The 27,354-nt window shown below is 41.7% G+C and overlaps 3 protein-coding genes across 3 annotated transcripts; 1 reads left to right on the top strand and 2 right to left on the bottom strand.

The window, feature by feature from the left end:
• Positions 1-992: 992 nt before the first annotated feature.
• Positions 993-14,891, bottom strand: tmprss9 (transmembrane serine protease 9). The gene is made up of 16 exons (XM_021324215.2): positions 14,753-14,891; positions 13,099-13,301; positions 11,060-11,187; positions 10,913-10,980; positions 10,656-10,831; positions 10,509-10,553; positions 8,851-8,964; positions 8,550-8,715; positions 8,189-8,463; positions 6,259-6,401; positions 5,697-5,982; positions 5,503-5,616; positions 5,256-5,424; positions 4,909-5,174; positions 3,329-3,465; positions 993-2,489 (listed from the first exon to the last, which is right to left on the bottom strand). Exons 2-16 carry the CDS (start codon positions 13,229-13,231, stop codon positions 2,328-2,330), a joined length of 2,382 nt encoding a protein of 793 aa, XP_021179890.2. The 5' UTR covers positions 13,232-13,301; positions 14,753-14,891; the 3' UTR covers positions 993-2,327.
• Positions 14,892-19,056: 4,165 nt separating this feature from the next.
• lsm7 (LSM7 homolog, U6 small nuclear RNA and mRNA degradation associated) lies at positions 19,057-21,917 on the bottom strand. Its single transcript, XM_012877780.3, has 4 exons — positions 21,832-21,917; positions 21,505-21,595; positions 21,355-21,426; positions 19,057-19,493 (listed from the first exon to the last, which is right to left on the bottom strand). Exons 1-4 carry the CDS (start codon positions 21,835-21,837, stop codon positions 19,351-19,353), a joined length of 312 nt encoding a protein of 103 aa, XP_012733234.1. The 5' UTR covers positions 21,838-21,917; the 3' UTR covers positions 19,057-19,350.
• Positions 21,918-22,577: 660 nt separating this feature from the next.
• LOC105936879 (kelch-like protein 23) lies at positions 22,578-26,828 on the top strand. Its single transcript, XM_012877912.3, has 3 exons — positions 22,578-23,590; positions 25,346-25,757; positions 25,874-26,828. Exons 1-3 carry the CDS (start codon positions 22,606-22,608, stop codon positions 26,175-26,177), a joined length of 1,701 nt encoding a protein of 566 aa, XP_012733366.2. The 5' UTR covers positions 22,578-22,605; the 3' UTR covers positions 26,178-26,828.
• The last annotated feature ends 526 nt before the right edge of the window (positions 26,829-27,354 follow it).

The raw sequence follows: 27,354 nt of genomic DNA, 5'->3' as shown, positions 1-27,354 counted from the left end.
TAAAGATGTTCCTCTATTTATCGCAGCAGAATAATCTGACACTGAAAATCTGATAAATCCAAGCAATCATTTTAATAAATTACCTCTGTGGGGGGGGGGGGGGATCCTAATGTGAAAAATAAGATCACCAGTTTTTAACACCCATGATTGTCTTGCCCCCGAGCAGGATAGTAACGGGTAAAACAAAGATCACTGTTAAAGAACCCAATTAAGAAGGGGAATATTGGGGCTTTATCAAATCACCATAATAACCAAAATAATAATAAAAATAAGTCAACCAGTTATTTGGGAGCAATGCCAGAACATCAACCATCTATCCGACTTCACAATTACGTGGAAAAATGTGCTTTGATCGGGTAAGTTTGTGCCTTCTGCTGCATACACCCCATGTGGGCTCGGCATGAAATGAATGAATGCGTTAAAATTAAATTATAGTGGAGGGTCTGTGCTGCTAAGGTGCCAGATATTCAAAATTTCATGAGAAGCTTGTGAGAGAGCGCGCCATCATGAACCTTTTGAAATGACAATCTAGTGGACAACTGCAGTAAAATGAGAGGTGGTCATTATTGGTATAATAATGAAAAAAATGTGGCCAAATCGAAAGGGTTCACGAAAGAAAATCGTCTGAGCTAAATCCTGCAGGAAACCTGTCTGGTGAATTGAAAAAAAGGATTCAGGGGTGATCTGAAGAGATTTCACAAAGAAGAATGGTCAAAAGGTATAAAACGGGGAAAAAGTGGGTTGTACAAAATATCAACAGCAAGCATATATATAAAATAGTTTGATTCACAATTTAGTTTAAAATACATTTCTTCTAAGATGTATTCCCTTTTATTAAAGTGATATAGTCAAAATAAAGCTTGCATGTTGCCAAGATAATCAGAGGGACATTATGCTACTGTGATAAAAGGAATTTAAGGCTTTTTACACATCTTTTTTTTGTCAAGCAATTGTTTCAGGGAATCAAAGAAATTAAACAAATCAGTTTTTCATATTATGAATTTATTTAATAAAGGAAAAATGCTATGCAAACCAACATGGCCCTATGTTAAAAGGTAATTACCCCACTTGTTAAATCATGAATTAATTGTGATTAAACAAATATCTTTGTTTCACTCACACCCAGTTTTCATTACTGCCAGATTTCTAGAATCGAGAAATCATTTAAAAGAAACCTGCCTGACGGCACGAAGTAGGCTAAAAGCTTTAGAAAAGCAAAACATGCTCTGATCTGAAGAAATCAGAGAACAAATGAGAAACAAAGTTATTGACATCTGTCAGTCTGGAAAGGGCTACAAAGCTATTTCTAAGGCTTTAGCACTCAGATGAATGACATTTAGAGCCATTATCCACAAATGGAGAGAACATGAAACTCCTAGGAGTGGCCAGCCGACCATAATTACCACAAGAGCTCATCAGTGACTCACCCAGGAAGTCTGAGATGATCTCAAAACAACAAATTGGACCACTGCAAACCAAAACCTTTCTCAGTTAAGGTCCGTGTTTGTGATTCAACCACGAGAAAAGAAACTGGGCAAAAGTGGCATCAGCGGGAGAGCTCCAGGATCAAAATGAGCGTTGAACTACATACCACAGAGAGCTTTTTTCCTTTAATAAATGCCATCATTTGAAAACTGGGGGGTTTGTTTTAACTCAGGTTATCTTTGTGTGACACATTCGTATTTTTTTTTTTGATGATTTGAATCATTCTAGTTCCTCAAGAAAAGAAAAAGTGAAAACGATAATTTTTTTTAAGGGGGAAAGCTGCCTAGTAAGAACTATATGTCACGGCACAAAGCACTGCTGCACAATCAGGTTGCAATCAGAGTTTGGAGGCCGTGTAAAATAGGCCTTTGTGCCATACCTGAGACATCACTGTTGTCTAGAGGTGCAATGTCTTTCCAAACATCCCTGTAAATGTCAGGAAGCAAGGATCTCCAGCACCATGCTGCATCGCAATAAGAAGATCCGTGCCCCTCTCCTGTCGGTGGCTTTTAATGCTAAGGCTGACCAGTGTGCACTCAGAAAGCCACGCAGTACAAAAACAACACCCATACCAGTATTTCTACCCATCAGGAAAATAAATAAGAGCAATAAATACTTTTAATCATGCAAGTGTTGGCAGCGCGTTACCCGCCGCTTGTGATTACTTCATCAGTACATGTTGAATGGTCCATGAGACGTAGGTCGGTGTTTTTATGTTTATCTGGTCTCTGGTATGACTTTAGTCCTTGTACAGTACAGTGACGCGGAAAAGAGTTATCAGCAAAAATCCACTGTTTCCACGTGTTTTTCTTTACGGGCACTTTTTTCCTCCCCCCCTCTTATCAGAAAGGTAGGTGTGTTGATATCCATTTCCTGACAGACGTCACCCGAGTGTAAACCCCGGGAAAACCGGACCGTCCACATCCGTGTCCCCAGCTGGTCACCCCGGCAATAAACCACGGGCCGAAGTGGTGACGGCAAGTCAGCGGCCCTCCAGAATCCCCCTGGAACGATCAAGAGCCTGGTTATTTAAGCGGAAAGGCAAAACGGCGTCATCTGTCCGGTAAATAGAAATATCTGATTCAAGGCGTGCCCACAATGCAGACCCATGGGCTAAAAACCGGGCCCCTGACTGCAATAAAAAGCAACACAAGGGACACTTACAAAAATTAGAGCAAGAATTTCACATTTATTTTAGGTACAATAAAAACTATGCGTCTAACTAATACAATTTTTTTGTGGTTATGTTTTAATTTCAGAGTAAAAATGATCACAAACATTCAGCAACTTTTGGTCAAAAGCAGACTTCTGTTTTAAATTGTAGCAAGCATTTTAAAGAAAGAGGGACCGATGTCAAGTTCTTGTAGCGCACAGATCAATAAATCAATTAATGTTGCAAAAAATGTGCAAAAAAAAAGTTACTTTTGTGTGTGGCTTTCTTTTAATAAGGCAAACATGTTAGACCCTTTTCATGTCTTGGATAATAATATTTATATTGTCTACTAAACAGAGGCCACCTTGTTGGTTTTAGTAAAATAATTCATTATTTTTGAGCGAGTAACAATAAAAAAAACCTGTATATTTTGTGTAATTAATTAACTAAAGTAACGGTGCTGGGTGCTTTGACCAAGGCAGGAATGCGTTGAGTTTGTGAGGCGTTCTCACTCAACTAATCATCCACTGATCAAACAGGCTTCAGCTTTCCAGCACCCCTGAGAGCTTGTTCTCATTGCACAAAATCTGCCAAGAAAGGAACCTCCCACAAGCTTGGCATAAATCTAGCTTCCAGGTTTTTTTTTTTTCCTTCTTTCTTTTTAAAATGATTTCTCGTGGCGTTTCTTACCAGGCAGGAGTCTCGTCCTCCCTCCATAAATCCGGCGCACATCATGTTGGGAGTCAGGCCGTTACTGTACGACGGCCGGCAGTCGTCCTGCTCGATGATGTTCACTGCAGCTTTCTGCAGCAGGTTGGTCAGTGAACCTGGATGAGATAACTATTCTCAGTGGGTCGGGAATTTTCACCATGACTACAACATTTCTGACTATTAAGCGTGCTACAAAATAACCTTCAATGTAGCGTTTACAGTAGGATATTTGAGGGAATTCAGTTGTGAAAAGCCATTAATAGCCAAAAATACATTGTGAAAAGCATTTCTATATCATATGGGACTGTCAAAATTACTGACCAACTAATTACTCTTTTCTAATTTATGTACAGATGCACTTTAAGTAGCAATCAGTAAAATGTCCAAGCTGTTGAACTAATTTATTAAATTGAATATTCTATTAGAGATGATGATTATAGCTTTAACTGATTACTGTGATAAAATATCCCTATGGTCAGAAATACCTTTCTCTCATCAAAAATACCACTAAAACCTTACCTGATAAATGTAATAGTAACCCTATAACTCCAAATTAGCATTTTATTTAGCATTACTTTATTTAATCATAATAATAATTATTTTTAAATGTATAATTTGTAATACAGATATTTCTGAGACCTCTACCACTTCAACAAAGTCAATATTTTTCAGAATGTACAATTTACGATTTTTGGTCTAACGTAGTAAAAAAAGGGGCAAAGAAAATTCTGAATAGTCTGACGTTTTATTTTTAATTTTTTTTAAAGTACCCAAAAAAGATTTTTTTTTAAAATGTGAATTTTCCTCACAATTACTTGTATCAGGCTTTAAAAGGTTAAAAACTCCAGGAGTTGAACGCAGCGTCCCAGATGCTCAGTTAAGCAAGAATTTTTAACAACCTAAGAGCAACAGCAGGTGTTGAATGTAAATAGATTTTGGACTTGCTGACCATAAACAAGCTGATACTGCTTCAAACCCATCCAGTGTTGCTCAATTTAAGCAAATTTATAAAGAAAAGTAGACGAAAATACCTCCGCAGACATTTTAAATCCTTATTTAACACTGCCTCTCTCCCTCTCCTGTTCAGGACCTACAAGCTACACCGACATAGCATCTCCAGACCTTCTGCGTTACATTAACGCACAGTCTACCGTATATATAGCTTTCTGTATTTATATCTACTTTGTTTTGTCTGCACCATCAACACCAAGTCAAATTCCTTGTAAGTGCAAACCTACTTGGCAATAAACTTGATTCTGAATCTGATTCTGATTATTGCCTGTTATTGTGAAAGCTTGAGGGGAGTTGTTACTGTCAAGGGTGGCATAACCAGTTTTCATGTATATAAAGTAATTTGTTTTTCACGCAGGGTCAGGTTGGTTCAGATCGCTTTTTTTCCTTAATCAGAGAATCAGAGTTTATTATTGTTAATAAATGAAATCTTCCTTTAGAGAAGGCTTTTGTACACCCAATGCAGGTATGCTTTTATATACATTTGATTGATTTGATGATGGGAAGCCTGTAATTGTGAAAGCAAAAAGAGAGTTTTCATCTCTCACCTCCTTCCCTCATGGAGCCCCAGCCTGTGATGAAGCACTCTGAGTTCTCCAGGAAGAGATGCACCGGAGAGGGAAGGCACACCGGCTGGATGGTGTAGGACACGGGGGCCGGCACCGCCAGCTCCAGCAGAGCCACGTCGTGGTCCATGTTGGTGCCGTTAAAAGCCGGGTGGATAATCACTCTCTGTATGGGAATAACCAGCGCGCCTAACCCAGTCCGCAGCACAGATCCGAGGCTGACCGCCCAGTCAGTGGGACTGGAATCACTACGGAGGACCATCAATTAAAGCTCTTAGTGGTTTGTTTTATTATTGTTAACAGAGCAACACAGGGTGTAGTAGTAGTACCTATTGAAACAGTGTGCAGCGGTCAGTAACCACTTCTTGTGAATGAGCGTGGCGCCACAGCGATGCTGTCTCTGGTACTGGAGGCTGCCGATCCACGGCCACTCTCCCCTCCGGGCGGCGACTCCGCCTATGATCCGCTGAACGCCCAGCGCAGGACGGACGCCGCAGTCTGGAAGAGAGACAGGGTTCAGGAACCACGCTGTCAAAACCCAGCGGCCGCTGTGCTCCGAGCGCACTGAACCGTTACCGCAGTTTTCCTCGTCAGCCTCGTTGGGGCAGTCGCGGATTCTGTCGCACTCCGGGTTGACCTTACTGATGCACAAACTGGAGCTACACTGGAAGGTATCACTGCAGTTTATGGCTGGAATGCATAAATGTATTATTACTGTCATAATACATTTAAACAGGGTTTTGAACTCCCAAATCTGATGGCGACGTTACCAGGTACAGGTGCACCGGCTGGTTCATCCATTTCCAAGTACCCCGGCACTTGAAGGTTCCCGGAGGACTTGCTGGTCACCGGAACCGGTACTGTTGCAGCAGGCTTAGGTTGGTCGCTGAGCCAAGCTGGCTCTGTGAACTTCAGGATGAAGTTTCTGAGCTTGGTGACGCGGGCGTAAACACCGGGCCTGTTGACCTGGGCACAACCCACGCCCCAGCTCACCACCCCGGCCAGGAAGAACCTCCCCGGGGCCCCCTCACACACGAGCGGCCCCCCGGAGTCGCCCTGCGGACGACACACAGGAACGCGGGTTTAGGCTGAAGGGGCTCCTGCTGGCAGATAATCAAGTGGAGTTTATCAAAACACTGAGACACAAACATGTAAAGCGTATTTTCCGAAACGTCTGACATTTTCTTTACAGAGGTTAATAACCGTCGCTGTTCCCATTAGAGCGGATTATCACAGCAAGGGGCTGTACATGTTACAACAAGGTACGGCACATGTTTGGCCTCACAGATCCCGAATAAAGGCCAAAAGACATGAAACTATATGCAGTCTGACCTGACAGGAGTCCACCTTCCCCTGCAGGAATCCGGCACACATCATGTTCTGAGAAACGGCACCTCTGTACACGGCCGACTGATTGCAGGCCTTGGAGTCGATGATTTTAACCACCGCTTTCTGCAGTACGTTGGGCACCTTTGCTGCACAGCAGACGGAAAATGCAGAAAGAATCAGCAATCAAACTTTGTAAGATTGTATTTTTTACTTCTAAGTTGTTAAGGTAAATCAATTTGGAAATGAGTTTCTATCTTCCATCAGTGTGTTAGAGCTTTGTTATGTAAAAAAGATCAACACAAATCCCAAAGTGGTACTGTTTAAAAAAAGAAAATCAAAAACCAGGGTTCAAGTCCCAGCCAGGGGTCTCTTTTAGCATTTTCTAATAAATGCACAGTGCATGTGTGGTTTTTCTCCAGGTACTCCAGCATCATTCATCCTATACAGTGTGCAAAATACCTGTCAATATTTGGGGGGGTCCCCATCTCCCGATTGTTACGCAATACCGATGTACATTTTCTCAGTATGCAGTAGGCCTATAACATTACAATGTCAAAGTCAAAGTTGGCTTTAATGTCAATTCTTCACATTCACCAGACATACAAGGACTCGAGAGGACGTTTCTCATTCACCAACAGTGAAACAGATAAAGTGCACAGGCACAACAGATAAGATCAGTTCCTAATACTAAAATATAAACATTTTTAGTATTAATTGTTGTCAGCATTACGTCTTTCTTCTGTTTGGCACGCACATGCCTAATTTGCATACGCAAACAGGATTGGCTGGCTCCACTTGGCAAAAAACAGAACATATTTCCCCCTGGGATCATTAAAGTATGTCTGATTCTGATTCTGATATTTGTGAATAAATGTTTTGAATTTTAAATACTGGACATGTTGAGCTTAAAAATTTTTTAGTGACCATTAGTGACAAAAAAATATTTCATTTTTAATTTTTTTGACACAATTTGAGACCCCCTTTAAATTTTGCTTTTGAGGCTTTCAGGGGTTCTCATGGGTTAATTGTTTTTTTATTTTTTTTTTTAAACATGGATGAATATAAATGCAGGCCTCGGTTTTCAGATTGCAAGATCTTCCAGTTCAAAATTATGCACCACTTTATGTTGGTCTGTCACAAAAATAGATCTTGTGGAATACACTGAAGTGTATTGAACTGTACCTTCACAACAGTGACAGTAACTGGCTGGTGGTCTAGTAGTTAGGATTCGGCGCTCTCACCGCCGGCGGCCCGGGTTTGATTCCCGGTCAGGGAACATCTTTTATTGGGGGGCAGTGGCCTAGTGGTTAGAGCATTGCGCCTGTGTCCCAGAGGCTCCAAATTAACTCCCTGGGTGTTGCACAGTGACAGCCCACTGCTCCCCAAGGGGATGGGTTAAATGCAGAGAACAGATTTCATTCGACTTCATTGGAATGTATGTTGTATGCAATGACAATAAAGATGACTATTATTATAAAAAATGGGCAGGATGGTGTCACAGTGGTTAGCACTCTTGCTAACCACTCCCTCACAGCACTAAGGGCCTTTCTGTGTGGGGTCTTCATGTTCTCTCCGTGTCTGCATCGGTTTCCTCCGGACGCTAAAGACATGCTGGTCGAGTCAGCCATTAGTGGCTCAGGCTAACCCCCCATCTGAGCTACAAAATTTCGTTGTATGTACCTTGTATGTATAATGACAAATAAAAGCATCTTATCGTAAAACCCGAAGCACAGAATAAGCAGCAGCCTTGCACCATAGATGCCAATGGTAACCAACGTAAAACACGACAGGGGACTTAAAAAAACAAAGTTAATTGAAGCAACACTGATTTCTCAGGGTTATATTCTCTGATTTATTTCGGTCTATCAGTAAACGTCTGTGTTAAACGACGGATCTGTTGCGACGCAGCGTAGGCATGTGTGCGCAAACTCACTGTTAAACTGCTCCAGAGCGCCCCACCCAGACACGATGCAGCTCTGACCCGGCTCAAAAACGTGGGACGGGGAGGGGATGCAGACCGGCTGGACGTGGGAGTTGAAGACGAGCGGCGTCTCCAGCTCCAGGACGGCCACATCGTTGTCGTTGGTCATGGGGTCGTATTTAGGATTCATAAATATCGACTTGATGTTGATGGTTTTTGACTCGGCCTCTATGCCGTTGACCAGTTTGGCTCCAACCAGGGCCGTCCACTCGCTGGGAGTAGAGGCACTGAGAAGAGAAAGGATACAGGTCTTAGACTTGACTGGAGACGGATATAAAAACGAAACAAACAAGCATATAAAATGAGAATCCACCCTTCGAAGCAGTGCGCTGCGCTGACAATCCAGCGCTCGTTGATGATGGAGGCTCCGCACGTGTGCCTCCAGTGATACCTCAGGCTGACCTGCCACGGCAGCTCCCCCTCGCGAGCGTCCTCGCCGCCGACTATCCGGCTCCCCATGGCCGGGCGTAAGCCACAGTCTGATCAGGAGGATGGTTGACATGGGTGAGAGTTTGGAATCTGTGGCAGTTTCTGCAAACCGGGCCTGCTCCGTACCAAATAAGCGTAACGAACACACGCATTCTGGAGCCGTTTTGGATGGAGGGAGCGCTTACCACAGAAAGCCTCGTCAGACGAGTCCGCGCAGTCGGGAATTAAGTCACACTCTGGGTTCTTCTTGGTGATGCATTCGCCGTTGGCGCAGGTATACGCTTTTACCGGACACCTGGCTGCAAATCCCCGATGCAAGAGAAGGTCATTAGATGAGGCATGCACCAGAATAAAGAATATTTATAAAGGGAATCCTTATATCGTAGGAGAAGAAGTGTGCATATCTGAGCGTTTTCTTAAGTTATCCGTTGCCTTGTTGAGGTTTTCACACATTTTGAGCTTTTTTCACGTTTTGTCATGTTAGAACCATAAAGGTCAGTGTTTTTAATGTGGGTTGAAAGGGGGTGTTCTAACATAAAGCACAGCACAAGTGTTAGCTGGAAGGGAAGAAATGCTTTCAAAAATGTTTGCAAATGGAAATCTGTAAATGCAAGGTACGCATTTGTATTCAGCCCCACAATCACAGTGAATACTTTGCAGAACCACCTCATGCTGCAACTACGGCTGGCTTTATGGAGCACGTGTGTAACAGCTTTGCATATCTACAGATAGAAGTCCTGATCCGATTTCCTTTGTAAAACTGCTCAAGCTCAGTCAGACTGGACGGGGAGCTTTTTTTGTACGTCGATTTTCAAGTTTACAGATTTAGAGTTAGGCCAGTTTGGTCTACTAGGACTTTTACGAGGCTATTGTCACAAATAGATCTGACCAAATCTAAATTATTTAATTGTAGCTCTGGTTCTTTTAGTGTAAAGTACACATTAGCCCAAATCTGATCAACTTCCCTGTACGTGCTAGAGCCCTGCATCCCCACAGTACAATGCTGCCACCGTGTTTCTCACAGGAATAGTGTGTTTAGAATGATGTGCTCGGCTGCTTTTTAGCGTTTTGGACAAAAGCTAAAAAGTTTTGGTCTCATCTGAAAACAGCATCTTCCACATGTTTGTCATGTTTACTATATGGCCTGTGGCAAACTGTGAGCAGATCTTCGGATCGTTTCCCCTAAAAATAAGCTTATTGCCCCTTCTCCATAAAGTTACCTAAGTCCTCATGGCTGCTTCTCCGAATAATGTTCTTTCTTTTCACCCAGCCGGTCAATGTAGGGTTGTAGTTGTCCCAAGCAATTCTCATTACTCTGATTTAAACTATCTTGTGTGTTCCCTGGTCTTCATCTTCCTGTCTTGTTTTTCAGGGTACCAGAATAAAGGGGTCTAAATACAAATAGACACACAGCTGTACTCTGTTCAGTCATTAGCTGTCATCAGGCAACTTCTGAAGGCAATTGGTTGCACTTAGAGAAAAGGGGGCTGACTGCTTTTGCACGCCGCACTTAGCAGTTTTTAATTTGTGAAAATGTTTTAAATCATGTATAACTTTTTTTTTTATACTTCACAATTGTGTACCACTTTGAGTTGGTCTTTCACATAAGGTTGCAATGAATATATAGAGGTTTGTGGTTGTAAAGTGATCAAATGGGGAAAAAAGTCCAAGTGGTTTGAATAAAGTATACACGGGTACTGTAAACTGAGGCTAAATGTGTTTTAAATCTACGTTTCTAAATTTAATAAACAATTTTATTATCTTCGGGATACATTAAAATTGAATGTTTCCAAATTCAAAGAGATTTTGTAGCTTTTAAAAACTGAGAAGCTTCGTTACTCACCTGCCATGTCATCTCCGATTACATAAAAGGACTTCCCCCTGGCTCCTGCGGGAAGGGAGAGACAAACATTTATTCCTTTAGTTTGAGATTAAGGTCCCAGATCCGTATTTCACTCAGTGCAATGCATCGTGATGATGGCTTCGTTACCCAACAAGACGATGGAGCTGATCTGTCCAAACCCAGGCACCTCTAGTGGTTTCCCATGCAGCGCCGAGCCGAGCCCTGCTCTCAGCAGGTCCTGAACAAAGTTGTCTGAATACTGCTGGATTTTGGACACCCTGAAGAACAGCCTTAATGTTGCCATCACGTCACCATGGGTGTTACTGTAAACAAGGGGGCAAGAGATCTGTTTCAGTATGTCTCCCCAGATGTTTTCTCTTGGTTAAACTACCAGTCTTACTTACCCATAGGCAACAATGTTGCAGTCCTCGTAATGATTTGATATAGATGAGGCAGTGAAGATATCTTTAACCTGAAAGACCATAATGGGTAACACTGTAATCCTTCTCGTGTTACGTTTTTGTGTTTTTATGTTGCTTTTCAGCCATCACCTTGGACTTTAAAGCCGAGGAAAGCATTATGGAGAAACCAGAGCTTTCATCCTGTAGATCTGGATTGTACTTAAGGCCCTTCAGCTCCACTGTCTCCAAAAAATCATGTGGCTCCTCCAGCAGGTATGCTGGCGATGAACAAGGGGAAATATATGATATATGTCATGGGTAAACAGAAGATTATAACAAGAATTTACAAAGTAGGATTCACAAAAGCACAGAGAAAACATGCAAATCCTATGAAGGCCGGGATGCAAATCCAGGATCGTCTGGCTGCTAGGCAACAGTGCTATCAGCTGTGTCAATGCGCAATCAAGACTTAAAGAAGTCTCAAAATAATTTGAAACCAGCGTTGGAGAAAAGTACTCAAGTGGAGAACATTATAAACAGCCGTCACCATCCCCAGATCTGGCTGTCCAAACCAGTTCACCCTACGAGGAAATGCTAAAAGAAGTCTCCAGAAACCCTAAAATGTGATAAAGACGACCTACAGCAGGTTTTCGCCATTGTTGATCTGATGGTACGTGGCTTTACAATCAAAAAGAAACTGCCCAAGTTTAACTTGAATGGGAGCTGTGTGAGGACAAACCCATAACTCTATATTAAGTTATACTGAAATTACCAAAGAGAATGTATAAAACCAGGACTTAATGTTCTTTGGATAGATGAGCCTAAAATTCTATTATTTGGACACCAGATCAGACTTAGACAGACGTTATTATCATTCAGCTGCACATTTAAAAGATCATTTTTGTGAATATTCATAGCAAGGCTCTAAATTACATGTTTTTGGCATTTACCAAATGCAGCATTACAAGAAAATAAAGTCTGAAGAAACTGTGAAGCATAGAGTTGGAGGTGTCACATTTTGGGGATGCTTTGATGCAGCATATGAAATGGCCATCTCAGCATTATAGAACCAACCATGAGTTGTGCCGGAGACTATTGTGCACCTGTATGGTCCTCCGCTTCTAAAGGTCAACTAGGGAAATTACAGACTGCCCAGAACAGAGCTGCCAGGTTGGTTTTACATTGTTCCATAAGAACAGACACTATCAGTATTCAACCCGTTTTCTTACATAACCAAATTGTCAGATGTGATCAGGTTCATTCTTATGTGACAAGGTTAGCTAATGGTGGTGAGATGATGTTACCACGTCCAAAATCAAATGCCTTGAAGAGAACATTTATTTATCGTGCCATCAGTTATTGGAATAATTGCCCACTGAATATATGTGAACTGAATAGTAAAGTATCTTTTAATTATTACTTGAATGCACTATTTACATTTGTGAGTAGCGAATTAACATATTTATTGTATGAAAGTGAGAATTAATGTAATAGATATGAATGTAGTAACTTATTCAGAATGATTTCTGATGACATCTATAATAATATCTATAATGTTTAATTGTTAAGTGATTTTTGTTTTGTCTTGTGGACCCCAGGAAGACTAGCTTGTCCCACTTTTGGTGACAGCTGATGGGGATCTTTTTAACAATAAACAATAAACTATTGTAAAATAATAAATAAAGCTGAAGCAGAACTGGACCTAGTAACATTTCAGTGATGTTAACATACCAGTAAATCCACCACGGACTGGCTGACAAATAAGAAATCAACATGTGGACCGTGTCAAAGATCTGGATCTCACTGGGATGATGTGGGGTGACTTGAAATGGGCTGAACATGCGAGAAACCCTGAAACACCTCACAGCTGAAAGTGAGGAGTGGGACAAACCTTCACGGACTCATGTCAGAGAGCCTTGTACTGAAATTAGCCTCAACCCTAAAGCTTCAGCTAAAAGGGAGCAGCTCTAGTTCTCAGGGGGAAAGTTGTCCTGCTTTCATCCTGAGCTAGAAAACACATATGGTTGGTATACAGTGTTTTGTTTAAGGAGTAAAATGAGATGAGGAATCAGTATGCTAACATATTTTAAAAAGTTCAACATTTTTTCCTGACTAAATGACTAGTGTTAATAGAACAACAAAAAGTGTTTTGGTATTAACATAACTAAGAACATTGTGCGCTGACTCACCAATAGCGAAGCCTGCACAGATGCCTACAATGAGGAAAAGGACGACGCAGGCTATGACCACGCCTTTATGGCAGCCGGTGTTGGAGGGTGAAGACGGCTGGGACCCTCCACCGCCGTCCTTACTGACGTCCATGTTGGACTCCCGGCACCAGCCTCACATTCAAATGTCTTCACGGTGATGGGTTATGCAGAACGAGCCGGGCCTTAAGATAAAACAGCATGTGACAAACTGTATTTAACAAAGAACTGTTAAAAAAAAAATCTGCACAGTTGTATATAATGTATCTCTAGATGTTGTAACACTTTTTTTTTTTTTAAAGCAGTCATGATATAATGGACCAAAACTGTTCAATCCAACAACTTGAGATGGAAAAAGTCTAGCAGAACTGCAAAGCTACCAAAGATTGGCTGACCAGGAAAACAGATGAGAACTTTCTATCAGTATTGCAGCCAAGAGGCCCGTGTCACCCTTAGATGAACTGCACAGATCCACAGCTCTGCTCCGAAAATCTCTTGACAGGACAACTGTTACTCATAGATTACAAAAATCTGGCCTTTATGGAAGAGTGGCTGCAGAAGAAAGCCATAAAAAAGTCCTGTTTGCCGTTTGGCAAACAGACATTGTATACATATTCTGTGACGAAACAGAACTTTTTGACCTAGAGGTTAAATGCTATCACACCATTCACACAATGACGCATGGTGGTAGTATAGAAGTATCATGCTGTGGGGATGTTTTTGTTTGGCAGGAAATTTATTGCTGGTCAGAGTTGACAGGAATATAAGAGGGGGCTAAATACAGCGCAATCCTGGAACAAAATCCACGAGAGGTTGCAAAAGATTCAAGGCTGAGGTAAAAGTTCACTTTCCAGCAAACATCTAGGCAGAGCTATATTATGGTGGTTTGGACCCACTGTCCTGCGTGTTTTAGATCTTTTCCTCCTGCCACACGCCTGACTTAAATAAATGGTTGATAAACAGGGTTTTTGCAAAACTTGATGCCTTGCTGAAGTATTGAAGTCATGTGATTCAGGTATGCTGGAGCAGGGGCACGTCTAAAACATAAAGGACCCGGGGCCCAGAGGACTGGGGCTGAGATATGCTGCTTTGGATCAAAGCATAAAGTTAGAATGGCCTAGTCAAAGTCCAGACATACATTTAATAAATTGTGGCAAGACTTGAAAACTTTTTTTTTTTTTTTTTTGCAGACATTCTTCATCCAATCTGACCAAGTTTCAACAATTTTTCTAATAATTTGCAAGGAAATAATGATGGCTTGCTCTGTTAAGAAGGAAAGAAAATCGAAATGCAACCCAGAGTGTATCATAAATAGACGTTGAGTATGAAACAGGTTTGTTTTTTTATTGACAACATGAGCTTGTAAGATCAATAAAAAACATTCTGACACTTCAAACTTAAGTATTACACATCGTTTGGAAAAATAATGAAAAGCAGAAAAACGCTGAGAACCGTTCACCCAGGAGTTCAGGCTGAGCTGTGCGTAAAGGACACCAAGGAGGTCATGATGTTCGCCAATCAACCAAGCTTTTTTTTTTTTTTTTTTTTAGGTTTTTTATCAGCTGAAGGATGCCTTTCTGCACTCACTGACTGAGGATCAGTGGACGCAGCAACGAGCACAAGCAGCAGCACTCACCTCTTTCTTCTCTCATTACCCTGCCAGGCGAAGGCAAAGATGACCCCGCAGTTCTCACAGGAGCAGGAACACGAGTGGAGGACAAGGGCGACGGGGGCCGGGAGGGTCTGCTATTTGCTGCAGCTGAGTCGAGGCGGGTCACATCTTTATAGCGTTGGACACTCGCCCTTTCTGTGTACTCCAACGGGCTCAGTTCAGCCTCAGAAATCCCCGCTCGGATCTCAGTCCATCCGTCCTGATCCTGTTCGGTCCCACCCTGGTGTACTCAGGGGTTTCTTCTGTCACCTGAGATCTCCCATAGTTTGCAGGAAAATATAAAACACCCACTAATCCGTCATTGCACCAGAATAGTGATAAAGATGTGGCGACTACTGAAGGACCAGGTGTCATTAAGGGGAGCTCTGCGCTTCCCAGTAAAGGGCAGCTTGTGCTCCACTGACACAGTGACTGAGCAGCAGAGGAGGGGCGAAGCCTGCAGGAATTTGGCCTTTTTATTCCACCTATTACCACCAGAGCCCTTTTCTCCAAGCCTACAGCTTCTGCACACAGCTCTGATCACATTCAAACCCAGGATCCTCGTTCAAGAAAACTGTATACAATAAAACATATAATCCAGTGTTATAGGTAATGGATATGTCCTCCATCCTTCAAAGGAACAAGCCAAAAATAAGCATTGCTATCTAGTCCCACCCCCCGTCCTTAGAGTGTTTCTGTCTTTAAGCGGTTAATACCACAAATGTGTCTTTGTGTGCGGACAAGCTTGAATGGCTCATCTTCAAACACAGAAACTCCCCTTTAAAGATCATCTTTAAAATCTTCTGTTACTGCATGAAAAGGAGAGTTTAGTGGGCTGTTGACAGATCACTGAACTCACTGCTTCTGGGAATCACTATAGGTGCGTCCCAATTAAGTAACCAAAGAGGTAATTAATTTCAGCAACTCAGTTCAGTGAGATATTATTTAGATTAATTGGTTATATGTTGCAAATTCTTCTGTGAATTTCAAGTAATATGCAAAATCGTTAATTTGTATTAGAGTTTTACCAGTGAAAAACGTTATGCACATTTGTGGGAAGGACTGCTGACTTGACAGATGACCAGAAGACAGTCACTGTCATTTGTATAGCACATTTCGGCAGCAAGGCAGTTCAAAGTGGTTTGGATCATAAAAACATAAAAACATCAAAAACACATCGAAACAGTCACCGGTTGTGGGACCAGTAGCAAACATTAAATTGTATCAGGTGAAAACATCAATACACATCAAATACGTTGGTCAGTGTTCCTGTTATTGTGGGTCAATAGCAACTCTAAACAGGTGGATTTCAGTCTTGATTTAAAGGAACTCTGTTTCGGCTGTTTTGCAGTTTTCTGGAAGTTTGTTCCAGATTTGTGGAGCATAGAAGCTGAAAGCTGCTTCTCCATGTTTGGTTCTGGTTCTGGGTATGCAGAGTAAACAAGAAGATCTGAGTGGTCTGGAAGGTTGATACAACAACGACAGGTCTTTAATGTATTTTGGTGCTAAGCCTTCAGTGACATAGAAACTAACAGAAGTATTTTAAAGTCTATTCTCTGAGCTACAGGGAGCTAGTGTAAGGACTTTAGAACTGGGGTGATGTGCTCTATCTTCCTGGTTTTAGTGAGAACGCGAACAGCAGCATTGTGGATCAGCTGCAGTTGTCTGGTTGATTTTTTTTGGCAGATCTCGGAAGCACCGTTGCAGCAATGAATGCGACTAAAAGTAAAAGCAGTTTCTCTAGATCTCGTTGGGATCAGTCTTTTAATCCTTGAAATGTTCTTCAGGTGATAGAAGGCAGACTTTGTAACTGTCTTTATGTCATTCAAGGTTCAGGTCTGAGTCCATCGCCACACCCAGATTTCAGGCCTAATCACTAGTTTGTTGTAGTTGTAATAACTGGAGCTGGATGCTAACCTTCGTTCATCCTCTTTAGATACAAAGATAATAAATTTTATTTTGTAAAATTTTGTAAATTTCCTCTGCAAAGAAATTGGCAAATTCATTGCAGGCCCTGGTGGAGTGGAGCTCCGGTGGATCAATGACAGGAGGGTTTGTCAGTCTTTCAACTGTGGTGAATAAAGCCCGAGCATTGTTGACGCTTTTGTTTATGACTTCTGCAAAAAAAAAATTCCCTTGCATGTTCTAGTGACGAGTGATAGCTTTGGAGCCTCTCTGTAGATTTCATAATAAACGTGAAGTCGAGTTTTATGCCGTTATGACAAAGTTTTCTTTCACATCTCACTAATGGGACTTTTCTCCATGGAGATTTTTTCCTACCAGACACAACCTTCACTTTAATGGGAGCAATTAAAGCGATAATGTTGGAAATCTTGGAATGGAAATTGGCTACTAACTCATATGTTGTGTTATAGCTTTGAAATGAGGTGGAGGAATATAATTGATTAAAGGTTTCAGCCGTGTTGTCTGTAAAATACAATACAATTTGTTACAATATCTGTTTTTCTAAGTGATAGGGCGTCATCAGTTACAGAGACGTTGGAAATATTTACACCATTGCTGATAATCCAGTCCAGAGTTTGTCCTCGAATGTGCGTTGCTTGTTTGATATGTTGAGTAAAACCAAAGTTATCAAGTGCATCATGCAGCTTTTTTGCATCTCCAGCTTTTGGCTTGTCAGCGTGGATGCTGAGATCTCCCAGAATTATTAAACAGTCATAATCAATGCATATAACAGATAAAAGCTCAATCAAGTCATTGAAGAATTTGTTTCATATTTTGGGGTTTTGCAAATAGTGTCAGTTTCTTTATGGCCTTTTATCTCAATTGCCAAATATTCAAAAGAGTCACATTTTTTAAGGAAAACTTACAGTTTAGTGAATCATGAAATAGTGTGGCAAGCCCTCCCCCTTCCTATGATTTCTATTTTCACTCAGAAACCTGTAGGAGACACTGATTCAATTCCATTAACTGCTGCATCCCCAACAATAACAACTTTTGCCATACATTTTGGTTTCTGGATCGCGTCTCCTGCTTCTTGTTGATGTTGATGAGAGGTGTCCGTCGTAGGCCCCCGCTGAAGAGCAGCAAACCTGTTTTTCAGAGGAATACCAGTGAAGTTTAGTGGTTTTTCACTTGGAGACATGATGTGTTATGGCTCGAGCTGGCTGATTAGATGTTCTGGAGTTACGGAGGATGGAATCATGTCAGCTCCAGGTGCTCATTTTATTCTTTGGTGCTGGCGAGGGGATGTCTCGGCTCAATGTTGGCTACACTGTATCACCTAGGTAAGGGGTGATTGAATCAGCGCCTCCTAACTACAGGTTCCTATAGTTTTCGGCTTGGCTCCAAGTCAGGTGGGTGAGCTTCTGGCAGAGGTTTTAGACATCGGTAGAATTGTTTCATTTCCAGAGCCTGCCTCAATATTTACCTCCAGCTGAGAAACCTTCTGTTCTATTGATTGAAGTCTTTGTATAATACTGCTAATGTCCCTGGTGTCAATCTTGCTTTTGTCCATATTGGAAGTAAAATAGGGCAAAAAGTAAAACAAAAATAAAATTCCCCACAGTCCTTACGTCTGAAGTAATCCAGTTATGAGGGTAGACAAAGAGTAACTATAAAAACTGAGTATTTTAAATAACTTTAACCGGTAAAACAAAAGTAGTGACAGCATGTAATTGCTTAATAAAAAAAACTGGTTGTTCAGTGTTGTACCCAAAAATATTAGAGGAAAGTTTTGTGAAAGGAAAACATGTTAGAAAAAAAGAAGCAGAAACAGGGATAATTGAAGCCATTAGAGAAATATGAACTTCATTCAAATTTGGGGGACATGTAATCATTACTTCACACACACACACACACACACACACACAAAAGACCTGTGTGCCCTGTGTTAAGCCATTCCCTAAACAGATATCAGAATCCCTATTTTCAGATGAAAGTAAACTGTATTTATTTTTGCACAATTAAGGCTCCAGAGTTTGGAGGAAGAATGGAGGCCCAAAATCCAAGTAGTTTAAATCCCAGTGTGAAGTTTGTAGCATCGGTGAAGACTTTGGGAGTCACCTGCAATTTATCCATTGTATTCAGTCCAGTCATCTTAGACACCCACCAGGAAATTAATATTTTCCATACACCTTCTTCTGCTGACAAGCTTTATGGAGCAGCTGACCCTTGTTTCCTGAAGAACCTGGCACCTGCCCACACCGCCAAAGGTACCAACACCTGATCTAATTATCACAGTATCACTGTATTTAACGAACCAGCAAACTGGCCGGACCGTAACCTCCTAGAGAAACTATAGGCTTTGTCAAAAACAAAGACAGCCGAACTGACAATGCTTTATTTTATTTTTTTTAATCAAAAACAAAGAACAGTAAAAAGATACTACAAATAAAAGAAAACTGTCCCGTTAACACTTTCCAGACCTTTTGGGCTCTTCACAAACAAAACTTTGCAACATTTGCACACCATAAACAAGTAGAACTGAAGTGCATTTGATTCATTTTGCTGCTGCTGATTCTTAACTTAAGTCACTGGCCTTGTTGGTATGAATTAGAACTGTCCTGAAATGAGTGAAAAAGCAAAACAAAAACAAAAATCAAGTATGTGCCACAGAGCAACTAGCCATCTTGCTGCTGTATGAACGGGTTTGGTATGGCTTCCATGCCATCCTGAGGACAGATCAGCACTACGGAGGTTCCTCTGCAGACCACCAACCCCAGCTGCCGAGTGTCTTCTGTCAGCTTCAGCTGGTCGTCTGGATCTGCACACAAGGTCACACCACGATCAGGCCAGATGTATGACATTCTTTAACATGCTGCAGTCAGACTAGTAGTGCTGCGTCTCGTCAGGTTAGTAGCTAAATATGCATTAAAAGCAGTTTATGACAGATCAGTTGGAAAAAAGTTTTTGGCCTTGTGTGCTTTTGAGCAGAGGTACGAGAACTAAAGTAAAGCATAAAAAACACTTTTTGAAGAACAAGTTCTGATGCCGTTTAAGTCTTCCTACAGAAAGACTTAAACGGCAACTGGATCTCAGTTGCCATAAAAAAAAACAAAAAAAACCATACCTGATCAATATTACCAGCACTGCAGTAAAACTGTTGCTTTTCTGCTTTAAATTAAAAGCACCTATATGCATGCATTAACTTTGTGTACCCGCTTTCATCTGGAGCAGTGGTCTCAAACAATTTCTCAGAGGCTGGTTTCCTGCAACCTTTAGATGAGTCTCTTGCCCTACACGCCTGAATCAAATGGCTAAACTATCTCACTAGCATGCAGTCAAGCTCTGCTAATGAGCTCATATTGGAGTCAGGTGGGTTGAAGCAGAGACGCCTGAACAAGTTGGCATTGTTGGACTGGAGTTTGAGACCAGTGACTTGGAGGGTTGCGGACCCAGCAGCCATTGGGCAAGGAAGCGGTGCCAACAACTGCATAACCGTGCAGCCTGCATTTTGATCAGGCTTTACATTTTTGATGAAATGGTATTTTACTCAATACTTCTGTAAGAACTGGCTACACTAATCAAGCATATCTGATTAGTAACACCTGGCTACAACTCTAAGCATTGTTTTTGCAAAATTTTACCGTATACCTGAAATGAGATTTAAATAGTTCAATACTCATTTTTGTCAAAGTCTTGAGACAGAACTTCCTTCTTGCAATGCAATTAGTGACCTTTTTTGTCCAGGCCGCAGTAGTTGGGTAATGCAAGGTTGAGCAGGAGATGTGCCCGCAGTCCACTAGTGATGCTAACAACTCCCATTTAAAGCCTTCTCAAAATTTAAAGCCTTCCCATCAGTGTGACGATAACCAGCTGAAATATCCCTCTATGTTCACACACTCCTACCCATAGACAAAATATACTAGACGCCTCATTATGTTCTACAGCACATCCAGCATCACCATATTGGCTGGGTCTTTTCTACTATAGGCTGGCATAGGAGCAGACGGGAGGAAACGCAGAGGGAGCAACTTTGCCTGTATTTTATGCAGCTTACGGTTGCAACAAGGGGCGATAACTGCTGAAAGTCGATCATGTGGTGCAGATGACCACTTGAAGATGAGTTTTTACACAGTGACAACACTGCAGAAACCCAACCCAAGAACCATAATTTAATGCCTATATTGTCTCTGTATTTGACAAGCTAAGGCTGAATCGCGTTGTAAAACTTAGTACCCTTAAGTTGCAGCGTGCCAGCACATGCGAAGTTGTGCAAAACAGTTCCCTTTTCAAGGGTTTAAGCTTCAGATCCAGTTGCAAGCAAAGTGTAAGACACTGGAATGACCTGGAGTTTAACACTTTTCCAGGCCTTAAAAAAAGAAAAAGTTGGTGAGTATGTACATAAAGCTCAGGGTTGGATGTGTGAGTGAAAGTGAAAAAAATATAACATTTGCTTCTTTATCAAAATGTAAAATCTATTCATTTATACACATGCAATGCCATATGTCTCTTTGTTTAAGAAGCTAAAACACTTATTTACTAAAATGCCCCCCATTCTCGTCGTCGTGTGGTGGGTTGCCTGTTTATTTATTATTTATGGGCTTGCTTTTATAGAGCTAGTCGCTTTTTTTTTGTCTCCTAATATGTGGCGACACTGCTTTACATTCTGCACAGGTCCTTACCTCGCATGTACTCGATCGTGCCGTCCAGCACCAGGTTTAGCAGAGGGTCGAAGCCTTTGAGGACCCCGCTGGCTGGAAGACAAAACAGAGGCACTCAGCGCACTGCCTGACTGAATGTCTTCAGCTCATTTGCTCACATAAGGCACCTACCCTCTCTTCCTCCTTGGAACTTCACACGAATCGTCTTGTCGATGTATTTAGACAAGTCGAAGATGCTCTCCTTCTTCTTCTTTTCTTTGTCCTGCAGACAGCGGAGTTATGTTGTGTTAAAAGCGTAAAACTCGCACAACTAGCTAGCTTAGCTTTGCTAACACAGGTGATCATAAATGCAGTCAACACAGAAAATAAACAGCTGTATCATTACGTCTGAATAACCGTTCTTCATCTCAACACGGATAAGCAATGATTCTGACAATGTCGTAGGATTTAAGACGTCAAGTATGAGTCTGAATGAAAGCAAATGCGCGACGAACTCACCGCCATGTTAGCTGCGTGACACGGAAGTTAAATCTCGACTCCTGGTTCATAAGGCCAATCAAATCGCTCAGCGTCATGAGTGACGTCATTGGTTTACGTTTTGTTTATTCGAGCTTCTGATTTCATAAAAAAAGAACTGATATAATTTTTAATTTATATAAAAAAAATACAGTAACACATTTCTTCGGTCTTAAAAATGTTATTGTTATAAAAACGTCCACACGATCTATATCGTGTTCAATTAGAATGTGGATTCCAATGAGGCTCATTTTTCACATTAAAAGTATGTCAAAGTCCATATTTCTGTATTGAATTATTTTCTTTTTTACATCTCGCGCGCGCGCGCGTGTGTGTGTGTGGTAACACATTATAAAGATTCATTGGTCACAGATATATGATGAAAATAATACATTTAAGAATGGAATACTACATCAAATACACACATATATAAATGTATGTATGTATAACCATAAAAAAGTGAAAAGATTATCACACTGTGAATAATTAAGATAGAGTGATGCTACATTGTTCAAAAATGTAAAACATGTTGCAATAATGTGAGAAAAACATTGTTTCCTCTATGTATAATATATTGTTAGAACAAAGTTTTCATGGTTTAATGTAAAACACCTCTGTTTTCCCTTCTGTTAGTGGGGTGACAGCTCTGCTCTTCTGGATCTGTCATAGGGCAGAGTCTATTTATAAACTCGAACTGAGAGCCAGTTGGTGTGTTCTGTTGTGAACTGGGACACATATTAGTTTGGCTGTGTTGACATGGCCTGCAGCGCCAACGCCGAGCTGAAATCCCAGAGCTTGAGAACGGCTACTCTCCCTAAACCAGAGAACAAAACAGACCCGGATGGATCTACCTCCCACGATGAAGCCCCAGAGCCTGACATGCTCCCTGATGTTAGCCTATGGGTGGAAGGGGAGAGCTTTTTTGTCAGCCGACACCATCTGGCTCTCCAGAGTCCTTACTTCAGGGCCCTGTTTTTTGGCTACGGACTGGAGAGCAAAAAAAGACAAGTGGAGATCAAAGGGGTGAATCTGCAGTATTTTAAGGTCTTGATCGAGTACAGCAAGAACCGCAGACTTGCTCTGAACAGAGAAAATGTTCTGGGAATCCTTGAGACTGCAGACTTCTTACAGCTGGAGCGACCCAGGCTGATGTGCTGCAAGTTCCTCGAGCGCGAGCTCCACCTCAGCAACTGCCTGGAAATGATGGCCTACGCCTGGCAGCTTGGCTGCACTCATCTGCACACTGCGGCACGACAGGTGGCGCTCACACACTTCTCTGCAGTTTTAACCCAAGAAGACTTCCTACGCCTCTCCAAGGAGACAGTAGCAGACCTTCTTGCCAGTGATGATCTGGCTATCTTCAAAGATGATCTGGCCCTGGAGGCAACGCTGCGCTGGGTGTCGTCTGACCCTAATCGAGAGGAACATTTCCTCGAGCTCGTTGAGCTGGTGAGGCCGGAGTCTCTCTCTTTACCCTTTCTCGCTAAACTTTTGACCACAGTGAAAAGCTCGGACCCCAGAGCCAGGCTCATCAGCAAGCTCAACCAACATTTCCCTGCTTCTTGGTGTGTGGGAAGGTCAATGAGGAGAACCAGAGCCAGAGAAACTTTGTATGTCCTGGGCGGACCTCACGATAAGGAGGAACAGGCGCTGTTTCAGTTTCACCCTCAGAGTGGTAGATGGCAGAGCTGCTCGCCTCTGCAGAGAAAGAACCTAACTCAGTACTCTGTGGCAGCAGTGGGTAATGTTTGTGTGATAAAATAATGAAAAATGAGTAGCCTATATTGAAATTAAGACCCAATGTTTTAAGATGCCTTTCAAAAGTATTAATGCATTTGGACATTTTTCACGGTTTGTCTCACTACAAACGTATGCGTCTGTTATAGAAATTGAAGTTATGCATGACTGTGAAGTGGAGGGGTGATAATACATTGTCTCCGTATATTACTAATAATTTGTAGAACCACATTTGGCAACACTAGCTGTGAATCTTGTGGGGTATGTCCTGAACACCCAGACGGTGAAATTATTTCCTATTCTTCTTTGCAGTGGGTTCTCATGTGGGTTAAATTGAATAGAGTGTATCTATGTCATTCAAGCACATCAATATATGCTTGGATCCAATACAGCCTATTGTAGTGCTGCTGCTTGAAGGCAAACCTCCATTTCAGTCTCAAATCTTCTGCAGGTTATCTCTTAAGATTGCCCATTATTTAGCTCCATCTACTTCTCCTTTAACTTTAAATGGCTTCTGGGTTCCCGCTAAACAAAAGCCTCCAGATAGTATGATGCTGCCACCGCCATGTTTCGCAGTTTTTTGTCCTAATGTGCAGCTTTGGCAGAGCAGCGTCTGCCACAATGTTTGCTTAGTGTTCAGCATTACTTTTCTCTAACAGATAACTAGGTTTCTAAAGGCTTTCTTCTTGCAACTCCTTCCTAAAGGGCAGATTTTCAAAGTGCACCACCAAAATTTGTCCTGAAAACAGACTCTCCCATATGAGCAGTGGATCTTTGCCGCTCCTCCAAAGTAACCACGGGTCTCTTTCCTGCATCACAGATTATTACTATCCTTGCCTGGCCTTCCAGCTTAGGTGGATGACTATGTTTCAGTAGGTTTGCAGCTGTACTACTGGATATTCTTCCCAGTTTCAGATGATAGATTGAACAGCGAACAGTAAACGACCAGAATATATATTTTTTAAGACTATACCCTCCTTCTCCACATCTTTATCTGTTTATCTGATCTTTATGTCTGTTGTGTCTCTCCGTGGTGCTGTTTGTCCACTAATGTTCTCTAACAATGTTGTGAGGCCTTTACAGAACAGCTGGATTTAAACTGAGACACACAGGTGGGCTCTATTTACTCTTTGGGTGATTTCTGAAGAGAATCAATTGGATTTTAGGTATAAAAGGGGTTGAATACAAATGCATGGCACCCTTTTAAAACGACATTACATTTTGCTTCCACCTCACAGTTTGTACATCACTTGGTGTTCATCAGATTAAACCTCAATAAAGCCAAGAGAGGTATTTAGTTGTGCTGTGATAAGATGTTAAAATCTTCAAGGGGTGTGAATACTTTTGCAAGGCACTGTAAAGAAAAAAGTTAGTTTTTTTCCCCCTAGCCATAAAATACATGCACTGCAAAAAGGGAACTAAAAGTAAGTTAAAGGTTCTTGAAATTAGTGTATTTTTCCTTGATTTGAGGAGCTAAATAAGACTATTTACCAATGGAAGGAGTATTTTTACCCCTAAAATAAGACAATTAGATATCCTAAACTTGAAATAAGATGATGGAGATGAATTTTCCTATTTTAAGTGCAAAACTCTTATTCCATTGGCAAATAGTCTTATTTACCTGCTCTAATTAAGGAAAAATACATTGATTTCAAGAAAATTTCACTTAGTTTTAGTTCCCTTTTTGCAGTGTAACAGTATAATGCAGAATATCTTTTTTTTCTGGGATTTTTGTTGACACTTTCCCCAATTTTCTTAGGCGACAATGTGGTCGTGACAGGAGGCTACTTCAGAGACGTGCTGTGGTTCAGTGTGGACTGGGTCAGGATGTACGAATGTGCCAACCACCGCTGGCTGGATGGTCCGGCCATGCAGAAGTCCAGACACAGTCACTGCTCCATCGGGCTGGATTCAGCTCTGTACGTCCTAGGCGGCAGTATGGATGAAGGCCTCCTGGCTGACGTAGAGAAGCTGGTCCTGGGGTCAGGGGAGGGCTGGGAGGGGCTGAGCCCCATGGTCCAGGCAGTAGAGAGGGCAGCGATTGCTGCTCTGGGAATGTGTATTTATGTCGCATGTGGCCTGGATGAAAATGGGGATGTGTATGCAGGAATTCAGAGATACGTGGTGAAGGAGGACCAGTGGGATGTGGTTTCCTATTCTCCGTTTCCACGGTGAGCAAACAAGTTTATCTTTCCCACGTTGTTAAACTTTAAACGATCGAAGAAGAAAGACGATTTCAAACATGTCAAAAGCGTTTTATTTGGACTTTTCAACTCTCTTTAATAAGGTATGACCTGGTTGCCGCTGAGCTCAACGGTGCCCTGTACCTGTTTGGGGGCCAAGCCCTGCGTTTCGATGAGGAGACGGATGAATGGACGGTGCTCGAAGAAGAAACGTTGGGGAGAAAGTTTTTTTGCGGCTGCACCAACGTCAGTGGCCAGATCTACTTAGTCAGCGAGAGGAAAAGCAACAAAGCGTTCCCCAACATGGTGCTGTTGGACCCGTACATAGACACCTGCATTCAGATAGACGATGCCGTACCCTGTCCTATGCCGCTTAGAGGATGTGTCACCATGAGGATGGTCACATGATATAATATTGTTAAACAAAATGCAACGTTGTTTTCTGAAGCCTTTATTTTGTAAAACTGAACCGTAACTGGCTTATATTACAGAGCCTTTCAAAAACATACACTACACCTGAACATTTTGTCACATTTTTACAACTCTCCAAAACTTTGAAAGGGAAATTATATCTAAAATCTGAAGAGTGTGGCGTTCATTTGTATTCCGCCTCCCACCTCCAGATCAATTACAAAAATGACCGTTGGCTGCTATTACAGATTCTGGTCTTTTGGACCACTTACATACTGAATTGGTACATCTAAGTACTAAGACTAAAATGTTTTTTTTCTCCAATCTTCTTTGCAAAATAGCTCAAATTCAGTCAGATTGGGAGAATACTGTGTGTGAACTGAAACTTCCAAGTCTTGCTTTAGGTCCCTGATCTGATGAGGCCACTCTGACACGCGCATGCTTAAAGATGTTGTTCTGATGAAGGATAAACTGAACCCATCGACTCTGACCACCTTCCCCGGTCACACAGCATGATGCAGCCACCGCCGTGGTGTACCTTGTGGACGGTGTTATCCAGGTTGATGTGCAGCATTAGTTTTTTTGGTTTCATTTGAGCAGAGCACCTTCTTCCACGTGTGTGCTGTGGTCCCTACACTGCAAAAACGGAACTTAAAATAAGTAAAATGTTCTTAAAATTAGTGTATTTGTCCTTGATTTGAGCAGTTAAATAAGATCATTTGCCAACTGAATAAGATGTTTGCACTTAAAATAGGAACAACTCATCTCCATCATCTTATTTCAAGTGCACAGTGTCTAATTATCTTATTTTAGGGGTCAAAATACTCATTCCATTGGCAAATAATCTAATTGACCTGCTCAAATCAAGGACAAATACACTAACTTTAAGAATATTTTACTTATTTTTAGATCAGTTTTTGCAGTGTAGATGGCCGGTGACAAACTTTAAACTCTGTGAGCAACTTTGACCAAAACGTTAAACTGACTTGCCTCTACAGGTTTGAAATAAAACCCAAAAGCTGTCAGATCTGTGAACCACGCCTAATAGTTGTCCTGTCTGTAGATTCTCTTACCCTGGAATCTCTGCAGATCCTCCAGAGTTACCAGGGGATTAACGCTCTTCTTGTCCAACCCTATCAGTTGACGTGCAAGGCCACGTGTTTGCGTGTGAGCC

This window comes from Fundulus heteroclitus, chromosome 9, assembly GCF_011125445.2.
Source record: "Fundulus heteroclitus isolate FHET01 chromosome 9, MU-UCD_Fhet_4.1, whole genome shotgun sequence".
Lineage (NCBI taxonomy): Eukaryota > Metazoa > Chordata > Actinopteri > Cyprinodontiformes > Fundulidae > Fundulus > Fundulus heteroclitus.
Note: the sequence above shows the minus strand (reverse complement) of the source record. Positions and strands in the feature narration are given on the sequence as shown.